This window comes from Mesoplodon mirus, assembly GCF_964341445.2.
Source record: "Mesoplodon mirus genome assembly, chromosome: 16".
NCBI lineage: Eukaryota > Metazoa > Chordata > Mammalia > Artiodactyla > Ziphiidae > Mesoplodon > Mesoplodon mirus.
In genome coordinates, this window is record NC_138992.1 from 51025263 (window position 1) to 51039387 (window position 14125).

At 38.0% G+C, this 14125-nt stretch overlaps 2 protein-coding genes across 3 annotated transcripts in view; one reads left to right on the forward strand and one right to left on the reverse strand.

Annotated features, from left to right (window-relative positions):
* The first annotated feature begins 78 nt into the window (after positions 1-78).
* On the forward strand, positions 79-5424 carry LOC309792308 (ribosomal biogenesis factor-like). Its single transcript, XM_082601862.1, has 4 exons — positions 79-222; positions 2592-2708; positions 4897-5013; positions 5280-5424. Exons 2-4 carry the CDS (start codon positions 2595-2597, stop codon positions 5349-5351), a joined length of 303 nt encoding a protein of 100 aa, XP_082457988.1. The 5' UTR covers positions 79-222; positions 2592-2594; the 3' UTR covers positions 5352-5424.
* Positions 5393-14125, reverse strand: part of E2F5 (E2F transcription factor 5) — a 29290-nt gene continuing 20557 nt past the window's right edge. The window contains exons 3-9 of one of the 2 annotated variants that reach the window (XM_082601850.1): positions 13296-13459; positions 11956-11997; positions 10636-10700; positions 10123-10182; positions 9277-9544; positions 7177-7224; positions 5393-6170 (exon numbers count right to left, since the gene is read on the reverse strand). In XM_082601850.1, coding sequence (XP_082457976.1) covers positions 6061-6170; positions 7177-7224; positions 9277-9544; positions 10123-10182; positions 10636-10700; positions 11956-11997; positions 13296-13459 — 757 coding nt within the window. In that variant the 3' untranslated portion in view covers positions 5393-6060. The remainder of the gene's footprint in view (positions 6171-7176; positions 7225-9276; positions 9545-10122; positions 10183-10635; positions 10701-11955; positions 11998-13295; positions 13460-14125) is intronic. The other variant, XM_082601849.1, reaches the window with a different exon arrangement.

Genomic DNA, 14125 nt, shown 5'->3' on the forward strand with positions numbered 1-14125 from the left:
GGTGGGCGGAAGGACGCTCGGTGGGCGGGGCTTATCGCCGTCTGCAGCCCAAGCTCACGGGACACGACTCCGCCCTGTGGGCGGAGCTTATCCCGGTGGGCGGAACTACGACCTGAGAGAGGACCGTTGGCTGGCTCCCTCATTCCGGAACTTCCTGGATCCTGTGCGTACAGCTGGCGTTACGTGGAGCTTATACCCCTGCCCGAGGGTATCGGAGGACTGGTGAGAGATTAATAAAAAAAATTTTCCGGCGCGCTGGCGTGAAGTTTCTGAGGATTGAGACGGGATTGGCCGTCCGCGCGCTGCTGCCGTCGGGAGGCTCCGTTCCGTCGTCGCTCGCTGCCTTAGGCAGCCCTACTCGGCCGCAGGCCTGCTGGCTCAGGCCTAAAACCCCCATGCCTGCTGGGCCTTCAGCCCACGGCAGGGTACCAGTTTTGGGTTGTTCTGTTGTCACCAGTTTCCACGTGGTTGTTAGAGAAAATCCCTATCCCCTACCCCCACAGCTAGGCTCTCACCTTCTCCACGAACCTTCCTCGAGTCCCCAACTCGATTGGATCTTTCCCTTCTGTGACTCCACTCGTATGCTGTCAGTTACAGCACCTATCTTTATGTTTCTTGTGTTTGTATATGTTTCATATGTATGTATATAGGTTCTGTACCACACTTGGTACATAGTAATTGATTAATGAATACTAGATGAATGGTTGGATTTTGGTTACTTATTGGAAGGATTTTAGATTATTTAATTTAGGGGTGGTTTATGTGTATTTTCTGCTTCTATAATAATCATGTATTTCCTACTGTGTTCTTTTTTTTTGCGGTATGTGGTCCTCTCACTGTTGTGGCCTCTCCCGTTGCGGAGCACAGGCTCCGGACACACAGGCTCAGCGGCCACGGCTCACGGGCCCAGCCGCTTCACGGCATGTGGGATCTTCCCAGACCGGGACACGAACCCGTGTCCCCTGCATCGGCAGGCTGACTCTCAACCACTGGGCCACTAGGGAAGCCCCATTTTTTTATTTTATTTTTTTTTTAAGAAGAAGTTCTGTTGGGGTTCGGAACCATTGCTGTCTCTCTTGTTCCTGAGGCTAGACATTGAAGGAGGAGAGATACAATGTGAGCAAAGGGAAGAAAGGAAGAATGTGCAAGGTGTCTTCAGAGAGTGATTAGTAGACTAGAGTAGGTATAGAGAAATAGCAGGAGATACCTTTGACAGATTTATGCTAGAGTCAGGTTTCCAGCAGCAATATGTCAGGACAAAAACCTTGTGGGTTGGAGGAGCCACTGAAGGATTTTAACATTGGGACGGTTCATTTCATACCACTACGCAGGATAGACTTGAATGCATGTGGCTTAAGCCAGGGGTTGACAGTCTTTCTGTAAAGGACCAAATAGTAAATATTTTAGGCTTTGCGAGCCACAGTTGTCGCAGGAAAGCAGCCACAGACAAAACATACATAATCGAATGGACGTAGCTGCGTTCTAATAAAACATCATTTACAAAGACGGGTGCCTGACCTGATTTGGTCCATGGGTATACTTTGTCCCAACCCAGAGTCAAACCAAATAGTCGTAGGGACTAAAGCAGTAACCCAGTCCTGAACTAGGCAGTAGTAAGTCATGTTTTTGTACTGCATTTGTATTTATATACGAGAGGCCACATCACATAATGAGAGCTCAGGATCTAGTCTGCTTGGCTTTGAATCTTGGCATTCTCTGGCTACTAGTGCAACAATGGGCAGATTAACTTCTCTTTGCATCAGTTTTTTTTTTTTTTATCTGTGTAATGATAATAGTACGTCCTACGAAGTGTTGTTGTAAGGAGTAAATTAGTCAAAACACATAAAATGTTAGCATAGTGCTGTACATGTAGTAAAAGCTCAATAAAGCTTAACTATTAATATTTTTTAAATTGTCCCTCACGTGCATTGTTAAAGACAGGTTTCAGAGATGTTTCTCAAGTAGAATTTATAGGCTTAGTGTGTTTAGCTATAGAACAGAGATGATACGTACAGTTTTTAGGCAAGAGCCATTCACATAGAGGTGATGCGGAAGTCATGAAAGTAATTTAACGCGGGGGCTAGGAAGTGTAAGCTTAAGTACTGGTTTTGAGGAGGTGCGCACAGGAGTGAAAATGGGACAAGTAAAAAGGAATGAAAGAAGGAGGGAGAAGAGAGTCAGTCGTAGAGTATGAAAGGAACCAGAATGGAATAGCAGTATGTAAACTATCAGAAGGATGGATGGTGATGGTTAGCATTGTCAGATGCTGCAGAGAGCTGAAAGAAAACAACTGTTGTGTTGAGAATATTAATTAATGAATCTAACTGGCAGAAATTAATGTGGAGCCTCTTATGGGCCAGGTGCTGGAGATGCAGAAAAGAATTAGCTACACACTCTGCACTGAAACAGAAAAATCTAGTAGGACCAAAAGGACATGGAGATAATTTTAATACAAGCAGCAATTTTAAAAATAATCAGGAGGAAGGTGGAACTTCTTAGATTTAATTGGTACCTTTACTTCCAAAACTTAAATTGATTTACAGTTCATAAACATGGGCAACTGAATTGAGCTCCTTTTCTTTCTTGCCTAGACAATGGCCAAGAACAAACTAAGAGGACAGAAGTCCAGGACTGTATTCCAGGTAGCCAGCCGAAAAAGCTTTAAGGTTAAAAATAAAGCAAAGCCAGTTACCACTAATCTGAAGAAGGTTAGTATCACTTAAGCACTCTGACTTTATTGTTTACAAGAAAAGCATAATTGTAAAGCTACTGAAAAACTGAATGCTAATATTTAAAACAGGTTCTTAGCCTTTCCTACAAAAGCAAGATGATTGTTAAACATTTGTTTCAAAAAAGAAACAACGATGCAGAAAAATAACCTCCCTTTCTTGAATTCAAATGCAAAAGGAAGAAGGCATTTTAACTGCAAATGTATGAGGCTCCAAGTAACAGTTTTAATAGTTTTCTCAGAGCCTAGAAATCATAAAAAACCATGGTATGGAAAAATTATCTCTAAACTCATATATATTCAAGAAGCTTTCAACAGAGCCAAGACATGGAATGTCAGTCAACACCCATTCTTTTTCTTCTCAGTAAATCTTATTTCTCTGAAGATATCTATAGCTCAGATAAGAACCTAAAAATAGAAGATAAAATATTTTGTTTCTTAAAATACAAAATTTGAAAAGAAAGGAGTTGCTTTATCTTTTCTTCAAAATATTTGGGGAATGGGAAAGTTCTTCAAGATTAAGTAGACTCCTTAAGACAATTATTCAAGAACATGTTTTCAAGCTTAAGTAGTAGGTGGAGTCCCCTCTAGAGGACTTAGTAATTATCATAATGGTCCATAGAAATGTAACATTTTATCTTTCAGTCTTCATGAATTAGCTGAGTTAAACTTTTTGGTGGAGCAATTTCATGACTTTGGAAATGCTATAAAGGAAATAAAGCTGGGTGATATGACTGGGGTTTGGGGGTGACAGTTTTAGATAGAATTGTCTTCAGGGTTGACATTGAAGCCAAGACCTGCCTGACAGGAGCCAGTGATGCAAACTGCTGGGAAGTGTTGGGAGCAGCATGTTCTAGGCAGAAAGAATAGTGAGTGCAGAGACCCCCAGCTGGGTGAAGGCTTGGTGTATCTGAGGAAAATTATTTTGTTTGGATAGGAAGTCCTAGAAGCTCTACGGTTGCTAATGGAAAAGATCTGTGGGTAGGCAGCGTGGTTGGAGAAAGTATCGAACACTTTTCTGAGAAAGCAGCCTAACTTAGGGGGAGGTCGCACGATCGCCAGGTACTATATAAATGGTAAATTGAAGTTGGTGGCCACGAACTTAAAGTGAAGCCAGTCAGCCAGTTATGATTTTCTAGAGCTTCAGTTTTGGGCTCAGAAAAGGCTGATACCTGAGTTTAACTAGGTTGGCAGGGAAGTCTGATTGAGGGAGAGAAGGGAAGTAGAGTTAGGGTGTGAAGGAGCGACTGATCAGTGGTCATGGAATCTGTGCAGGCTAAAGGAAAAAGCGGGGATATGAACATGTGAACAGTAGTGAACTTGGTGGGAAAAGATTTCAGTGAGATTTAAGAACTATTAATAAAATAAGTGAATAGAAGGATAGGAGGTGGTGCGGTAACAGGTAATGATGCAGCCTAAGGTAATGCATGAGAGTCATGGCAAGGTAGGTCGTGGAAAAGACCCCTGGAGGTGAGGACCTGAAGAGATTAAGAAGCCATAGGATAGGTTTTTGTCGTAGCCACTAAGCAGCGACGCCAGGCGTGAGAGGGGTCAGTGAGCCATGGTCTGAGATCTTTCACGAAGGAGCAAGTAATCACGGTGTTGGTAGGTGACAGTAATGAGGACAGGGGTGTCAGAATGTCCTGATGCATAAGATGCAAAAGAGCCAAAAGTGTTGAAGGAAAAATGGTTGGGGAGCAGCTGTGAAGAACAAGAATACCACCCCCACCTTTGAGATTCAAGCGAGGACGGCTACAGGGGCCGCTGTCCTCAGGAGACTGCCAGGCACTTCCATCAAGGAAGGATTCAGAGACGTACTGTTAGAAGGACACTGGAAGCATGCCATCCAGGTTCCTCATTTTACAGATGAGAGACGATAGCACCGTAGCTTAGAAACATAGTGGTCACGTATTTTGGCCCGTTTATTCCAGGAAAGTCAAGGTATGAGGTATATCCACATAATTCTTATCTTTAAAAAGACAGAACCTTTTGTCTAAAATGTCCCAATAAGACTGTAAGAATTTTAGGGTAAATTGTCTCCATAAATTGGTAGGATTGATAAGAGTTTATAGATTTGGGGGGTAACAAGATTAAATTAAGGTAGCCTATATTTTTATCCTTAATGGTTGTGAGACCATGGATTAATGCTCTTTTTCTTTTTTTAAAAGATGAACATCGTGAATGATGAAAAAGTTAACATCGTGAATGAAGCTTTTGTATATTTGCAAAAGGTAGTTGCATGGTTCGTAAAAGACCTTTCCCTGGAACCTGTGCAGAAACAGCTGGTGAGTGGAAATCACTTCCTTTCGTTCTGGCTAATAAACTCCAAATTTTCAAAGCCTGTATTGATTGTCATTTTTAGTATTTGGCTCTGTAGTATGTATAGCTTATTCAGACTTTAAAACATTGAGTCTAAAATATGGGAATTTATTGTTCTATTTCCAAAAGTACAACTAGAAGAAATTATATTGAATAATAGATTATATGTCAGTAGATTGTCATTTTTGTTTGCTATTGTTATCTAAATTTTTAAATGTAATTTTCTCTCCAGATTCCTGAGCAGTGTCATGAAAACGAACCAGTTGATGTTGATGAAGCTACAAGATTAATGGCTCAGTTGTAATACACTGGTGATGCATCAGATTCTCCAAAAAGACCAATAAATTAAATGCTTTATACAGTTTTATTTTAAAAAATCTTGTTAATGTACAGGCATTGGCACATTTTAAAAACAAACTACATAAACAGATCTTTCCTATAACCTAGGAAAGTGGAATGTCAGAAGTCAACAAAATGTGATAAACTTAAAGTGCTAAAACAGAAGGCACTTCACAAAATCTGTTCACTGAAACAGTTAACATATCCTAGTTTACACCCTTCACTTTATAAGTGGCAGTGAATGTCTGGATCAGAGGGTACACAGAAAAATGGACAGTCTCGTGGCAGTAAAAATGTAAGACAAACAAATGATGAGCCCTTGGCCAACTTCTTTTGTTTTTGATGACCTTAAGTCTACTTTAACTTTCCTCTCATATAAGGAAAAAAAAAACAGAAGGATTCAGAATGGGAGGAAAAGTTGAAATTCCAGAATGTAATTACTTGAGGGTAGGGAGTCGGTGGATATGAAATCACTTTTTCCCCTGAAGCAGTCAGAATCCTTTGTTCTTATGGTTGAAGTTTTGTGAAGTAAAAAAGAAAGTATTAGGGAAGAACATTTCAGAATCAGTGAACTAAAAAGGTGTTACATTCATTATTTTAAATACTTAGGTTATTAAGACGTCTAAAATGTTACACAGTTAGAGGTAGATAACAGTCCCAAGTTTCCATGGAATCTAATAATTTAGTATCTGGACATCAAACAGATCACAAACTCCTTCATTATCATCTAAATTAAAGTTGTAGTCATCTGCCGGGGTCGGAGAAAGCCGTAAAAGCGGAAACACTGCAAGCAAAAAATAAATTCAGTGTTAAAGATGGTTTCTACCTACAGGTAATGATGTCTAACATAAAATACTATCAAAAAATCAAGCCAAATTAAGTTTCCCATGTTATACAGTAATTTTTTAAAAATACATAATAGGAAATGTAATGATCAAATTAATGACTTGTATTTTGTGTATATTTTGATAGATTCTCCTTTAAAGACATTTTATGCATTGATTATAGGTGTTAGCTTGAGAAACAGAAGTTAATTTTTATTGGTTGAACTTGTCACTAAAATTTATGATTCAGAAACACTGGTCAAAGTATTTTCTCTGATCTGCTAAATAAGCTACCACTTTGAAAACAGAGAAAGGAACTAGACATAAATTAATAACTATGCTGAAATTCTCTGCTTTTACGGAAGTGTATGATAAATGTCTAAATGGTTACTGTGCCATTGGCTAATTTAACAGCTGCTATTTCCTAGGTCTCGGCTATACATATTTGTTAGGAACCAGGACTCTGAATCCAAGAACTTTTAGAAAGGTGAGGCCCAGAGAGTAACTGCTAAAGTAACTACCATATTAGAGCTAGTTGATTTTTAAGAATTATTTCAGATTAGACGATGATGTGGCTAATCTTAGTAATACTGACTTCACATTGGCAGCTTGAAATTGGCCATGGGAGGAGTATTTACAAAACTATGTTTTCACATTTCCTCTTGACTCAGATACACTGTTTTACTCTTCTTGGCCAAATTCTTCAGGTGTAAAAAGGGCTAGTATGCCAACAATTCAGAAGTTGATTCAGTAAAGGTGGTAAGTATCCCCTTATGAATTCTTTTTCCTCAAAATGCAGGCAAAAATTCTGAAGGATGCCTATAACTTACTATGAATCATCATAGTACATTAAGCAGTTAAAAAATATAGGTTCTTCATTTCTTTTAAATCATGTGCCACTCATAAATTCTAGAAAAGCCTTATTGATGTATAAGGTTATATTTATTAAGTTTTTTAACTACTTACCATCAGAAGACATTAACTCATCAATGATATCTCCACTAATAGATCCCGCTGGAAAGAGAAATGTGATATAGAGTTTTTTACACTTCTCTTTATATATTTTAGCAGCAAAACGGCAGTTATATTTAAACACAGTAGATATTAAGCACAGTTATATTTAACATCAGCATCTTGATTAAAAGTACGAAATTAGGGCTTCCCTGGTGGCGCAGTGTTTGAGACTCCGCCTGCTGATGCAGGGGACACGGGTTTGTGCCCCGGTCCGGGAGGATCCCACATGCCGCGGAGCGGCTGGTCCCGTGAGCCATGGCCGCTGGGCCTGTGCATCCGGAGCCTGTGCTGCGCAACCGGAGAGGCCACAACAGTGAGAGGCCCGTTTACCGCAAAAAAAAAAAAAAAGTACGAAATTAAAGTAGTAGAACTTTATGGAAACATAGAATTTTCAGGACACCTAATTTGTACTTGGGATTACTTTTAAACTTCTGATCTCAAGATGTAGTCCCCAAAACTCATCGTTTTCCCAAAACTGACTCCTCAGTTTTTAAAGTCAGTGTTACCATAATTCTCCCTATGACCCAACCTTAAAAGTGCAACATCACTTTACAGTTCTCTTAACTTTATCTTCAGATCTCACCTATCAAAGGTTACTTACTTTGCCTAAAGAGTATTTCTCAAATCTTCCTTATGTCTCTTTCCAGTCCCATTGTCATCACCCCATTTTAGCCTCAGTGTTCTCTCACAGTTGCATAACTGCAAACATCTTACCTTCTGTCTTCATTGCCTCTAATCTCTTCTTCCCAGGGCCAAAAGCCTGTTCTTTCCTAATGACGTTACTTCTGTGTTCACTAATATACAGTTCTAAACATGGCACTTCACTGGTTTATAGGTCAAAGTCCTAACTCAGTCTGATATTCAAGGCCCTCTCTAATCTGGCCCCAAATTGTTTTATTTCCAAATACAAAATCATGTACAGAAATGAAATGCTCAAAAGTTTCTTTAATGCTTTGTGAAAGCCAATGTACTAATTGTGTCTGAGCTAAACCATAAGCCTGCCTACTTTATTTTTCCCAATTAGATTATAAGCTTTTGAAAGATGACACTTTTCTGTTGTGCATCCCTATGGCCTATGGTGTGGAAATACTTATAGGGGAAGGATATGGGCAACAAGAAGCTGAAAAATATTCTGTGTCCAGTTAGATCTTTTTAGTCTCACTCTTACCTATTGTGAACTCAAAGAGTAGACCACATCCCAAAAGGATAAATGTAAAAATAAACAACTTGGAATATATACAATATAGTTTTTAAATTATCTGCAATATTACGTCTAGATTGCATGGCAGTCATTCATTCAGCAACCATGGGTCCTTTATTTGCAACCACTAAGGAGTTGGTAAATACCTAGCCATGTAATAACCAAGGGAAAGGACTGTATGCTGAGGAAATTTTATAAACTTAAGAAATGTGGCCCCTATTCCTGATGCCCAGTTTTTAGCTATTTATCATTTCACAGATCAAACAACTTAGGAAGGCAAGATGTCCTAAATAATTGGAGTTGAGACCACTTATCAACTCTATAAAACTAAGCTTTCCAAATAAAAAGTGTAACAATAGAGAATACAGAGAAACAGGAGACATAAGTCACTATAGTCGTCCCTAGTATGATTTTTATTAAATGTAGAACAAATTTCAATTATATATACTAGAGTTACTAAGAGATAAAAGAACCTTACAAAGTAAATCTCAGATAAAAAGCTGAGATGTAAATAGTAAAAGGGGGGTGGGGGAACAAATTTGGTTTAATTCCAAAAATGGAATGCTAAGGCAAACTACAAATACATATATTTACATAGTCTATGAAACAACTAGTAGTAGTATAATTAAAGACAGGATCTGTTTTTTAAATTTTCCTCATAATACATATTCCAGTGCTGGGCACACAGAAGACACAAAATTAATACTTGTTGATCGGGTTTACTATTTTGCCTCCTATACTAGATAACAGAATAACATCACAATTGAGAAATTCAGAAATGCTCTCCAACTTGTTCAACACAGTATTCATATTTTCCCCTCTACTTTTTAAAACAAAGGCTCTGAACCCACCTGAGGATAAGTCTGTGGCTGGAGTCTGCTGAAGATTCTGGCTTCTTTCGGAGACACGTTGCTCAGGCAGGTTCTGAGTTGCCATGTTGGATTTCTGTGGAGGCACTGGAGTCAAGGGCTGAGAGGAAGGCTGTGTGAGGTCATCAGGTGGGGGAACAGGAAAAACCACGGGCTTAGAGGAGCTGGACTCTTTATTTATAAGCAGCACGTGGATAGGTCCTGAATGACTCTTTAGATTGATCTGGTATTTCTTTTGTCCATTCTGACCCTTCGAAGTTAGTGGGCATAAACAAATGAATAAAGGTCAACATTTCTAGGTAAGATGAAACATTAAAAATAAGACAGGCAAAGCTATAGGGACTAACTACGACAAAATTAAGTCGCTAAGTCAAAACATAGAGACCAAGGGTAGAATGGGATATTGAGTGCTATAAACCACTTGCCCCTAAAAGTAAGCTTTTCTTAAATACTGGGCATCAAAAACTCCCAGTTGTAGAATTCTGGAAACCATCTATTTGTGTGTAATTATACATGTCAGTGTGCAGCAGCGCTCCAAGCATTCTCAACATGTATGGAACTCCATCCCCTGGCATCGGCCACCATGGATGTGGTCATCTCAATGTGCGGTCTTAAATGGCAGCTATTTCACAGGTCGAAACTTTTTTTCATTCAGCAAAGCACAAAGACAACTGAGTTTTCCTACAGAGATATAAATGTAAAGTCCCTCCATTTCAGAAAGGTAATTTGTATCCCGAGGCTTCAGAAACCAGTAATGTAAATGCCTAAATACAAAGTTCTAGAATAGCTGGGAGAAGAGAGGGAGGTGATAACAGTAATTTTTTCTACCTCTTTTTTGATTGTTATAGTTTTCAAATCAGTTTGTTTCAGGAAATTTGAATCTGAAAACTAAAATCATGAAATTTATATTAGCATAGAGTCAATAAATATCTCTGACTCAATAAGCCAGAAAATGTTTTTTAAAAGACCTAATTTAAAGCAATATATTATTGTTGATATTTAAAGTGAACTTCTTCCTCAGGATTGTTATATTGGTTATAGATATAGTCAAACTGATCTTTTAAGATTATTGACTATATCATTACTCATTCCTTGATGTCTTCTAGCTCAAATAAAATCAAATTTAAAAAAAAGTAAAATGTTAAGTGATTCATTCAGTCACTTCCATAATTTTACCAAAGTACTGAAGACATCTAAATTCAGATATCAGTACTTTCAAACAGACACCTTAAAAGCAGTAACGTGAGTGTTTGCAATTAGCTCATGTTCAGCTAAAGAAAATATATTTGTCCCTCTTGGAACAGTAGATCCATTTTAACAAAGGTTATCCTACATACATACCATTTCTGGAATAGGTACTTCCAACTGTGTACCAGAAGGTGCTTGAATGGCCAAAAGTGTATCACCTAGTCAAAAAAATTAAGAAATAAAGATTTTTACATTTTAGAAAATACTACTGATCCTGTAATACAGTGGCCAAGAGTGTGGGGTGGCCAAGAGTGTGGGCTGTAGAGTCAGAATGCTTGGATTTGAATCCCAAGATAGGTAACCTTGGGCTTTGGTTCTTAATTCTGTAAAATGGAGGCAATATAACTTACTGCATAGGGTTTTTTTTGAGGATTAAATGAGGCAATATATGTGTTAGACCTTAGAACAGGTTAAATGTGTTAGCTCCATTCTCATAAACAAATTGCTTTCACCCAATCTCATGTCAAGTCTGAGATTCCTGAAACCTTTTAGCCTTAGTTAAATAACACTGTTTAGTTGAAGTATTTATACTACTTAAATGACTGGAGATACTAGAGATTAGGTATGATACAGTGAAATCTTAAGCTTAAGTGAACTTACTTTTGAAGCCAGATTCTACAGCAGTCTCTGCTGAGTTGAAGATTAAAAATACTTCCCCAAACTTTCCTTGAAAACTTGGGAAATATGGTGGCAAAGTAGAGCAATAAGCCCACATATATTACCAACGTAGTCTTAGATGAAAGATTCCACTTGGCAAGGTTTTCGGCAGATTATTTTTTGTATGTGCATGATACAAGACTGTCCTTTTTTAATAGGTCATGCACAATTAAATACAAATCTGTATGCAAAATTTCATTTTACTTATATATATTATGGAAATGAGCCCCCACCCCCCATTTTAGTTACTAATATATTGTCATCTTAAGGGGAAAACATGGAGGCTGGGGATGGAATAGGGTGAGGAATAACTTTCCTGATTATAAAATGGATAAACCTTACTCTGTCCTCATGCTTTCTTTGGGTTCCATTTGTGACCAGCACACTTGCTACATATATTTTCATAAACAGTGCCAATGAGAACCGTGTTCTAGTTCAAGTTTAGTCATTGACTCTGTGATTCTGTGACTTTGAGGCTGTTGCTTAATCGCTCTCTGACTTAGGTGCCTCTCCCACACATTGTTTATACCTACCGATGTGGGCAATGAAGTGAAAGCCGGGAAAAGCAGTTATTGTCATGGGAACAGAAATGAAAGCAGCCTATCAACACATGGCACTGTAGAGTGAGACCCAAAAATGTCCACAAGTCCTGAAAATAGTGACTTAGGGTGAGTGCATGGAGAATTTTGAATCACGTTACACTAAATAGGTTGATCAAAGGAAGAATGTAAGAAAAAATTTACTAACAGTACTTACCATTAAAGCAATTACAGATGTCTTCATGAGTTACATAGGAAAATGTACTGTCATAGAGTTAAGGAAACATTTATATCAAGGTCTAGACATTTAAATTAAGATAATAAATCTGAAGACCAAAATAAAATGACCAAATGCATGAAGGGACTGTCACATATGGTCAGATGAAAAAGAACACAAGTCTTTAGTCTGAAAAGGCAAAGACAATCACATAAAGGTCCATAAGAGAAGTGTCCATCCTTTGCTCTAAGAAGAAGCCACTTTTGATTTCTCTGTCATTGAGAACGCTTGGGAGAGAGATGGAAAACACATTCCTCATGGAGACTGGAGCTTCAGGGGGAAGGATATTGATGGGAAAAAGGATGCTCTCAGTGGGAGTGAAGAGCAACTATACAAGCCTCTGCATCGAGAATCTTCTCGGGTCATAGTTTGGGGAATTGGGAGTGGCCACAATCTTGGAAAGCAGTGCAGCAAAGTGCATGATCAACTAGTTCAATGCTTTTTGAATCTTGGGGTTCCACAAGGCACAGTTGAAGACCCCATTATTATCAAACTGTTAAGGAGTTCTGATCATAGAAAGGAAATAACAAATGAGATCATGGACTTGTTCACCAAAGATAAGACAACACGAACAATAAATTGTAGACATTAGTCAAAAGTTCGTAAGAGGTGGTACAAGATAACTGTAGTTAAAATGTTCCATATGACTACAGGTAAGTTCACAAATCAAGAGAGTCACAGATATCTAAGAGAACACAATGACTGTAAGAAACACATGGAGTATATCAATAATGATGTTTCCCCCCAGTACAATAGACACTCCAGCCTTGGAACCCCACCCTCCAGTAAATACTGTCTTAGGGTTAATATTAGGCAGAATGTATCCTGGACTGATTGCAGGCCTGTAATATTTCATTTTCAAACCAAAATTAATTTTTCAAAACTTTGAGAGTTGCTGAATTTTTACTACTTCAGAACACTGCATGATTTAAGTACAGAACAATGATTTAAGTGAGTCTATGCACTTAACAATGACTTCCAAATTCGTAGACCCCCTAAGCACACTTTAGCTAGCATGTTACATCCTATCAGTGGGTAGACTGAATGTAGGTGAATTTGTTTTCTCAATGCAACACAGTAATGGTGCTAACTGATGCACTGTATAACTTAAAAAGGTAAAAATTTTAAAATATTAGTATAAATCATTAGAAGAAGTATAAAATTAAAATGTTATATTCACTTGCAAAACTGAACTCTCTAAAAACACTAGAATAAAGTAACTGATCTTCAGACTGAAAGAATATAGATATTATGTATACGTATAGCTTATTTAAAAGGATATCTATTATTAATGGAGTCGTCCATCACATTTTTGATGCTTTGCTGTAGCCACAACTTCTGCTGATCAAGTTCTCTTTCTTTCAGTTCTAGATCTTCAATTTCGGCTTTAAGGTATCTTAATCTATCTATGACTTCTTTAGTATTACAGCCAGCACCTACACCTCTTAAAAACATATGAGAATTAATATCCCCAGTATCAGACCCAGGTAAACATCACTTAATTTTTGTAGTAGTAAAACTCACTGAATATATTCAAGACAAAAATCTTTACACTCTTCTAAAAATCAAGCAGTAAAATCCTTGGAAAATTTAAGCACCATATACCTCTGAACATGCTTGCTTAGACAATTTATTGCCAAGAACAACCAAAGTACAAAAATTCTCAACATGTTCTAGTGTGCTTTTTGTCTTCTAGAAGGTCAGGCTGGTGACTGAGGCACCAGAGGATGTCAAAGTCAAATTGTCACACTGGAAGTCTCACTATATAGACTGAGATGCTGGTAATACACATTATAGCCTTTTAATATATTTTGGTGGGATTTTTGGCTAAGATAAACCAAAAAATTAAGGCTAAAGGGGACAAATTTGTGGAACACAAAGTGTTTATCACACTCAAACATCCAACAGTTAACAAATGACAACATGCATTTCAACTAACTATTATTTACAAAGTACATAATCCTGTGTATAAGACACAGTTCCTGTTTTCAAGGAGTTTATATTAGGTGGGCAGATAAATACCTAAGCAGAGAGGAATTAATAATACAAAGCAGTATGCAGTGTGTACCAAATGAGTAGCTTGAGGGAGAAAGTTAAGATTTGAATTTTA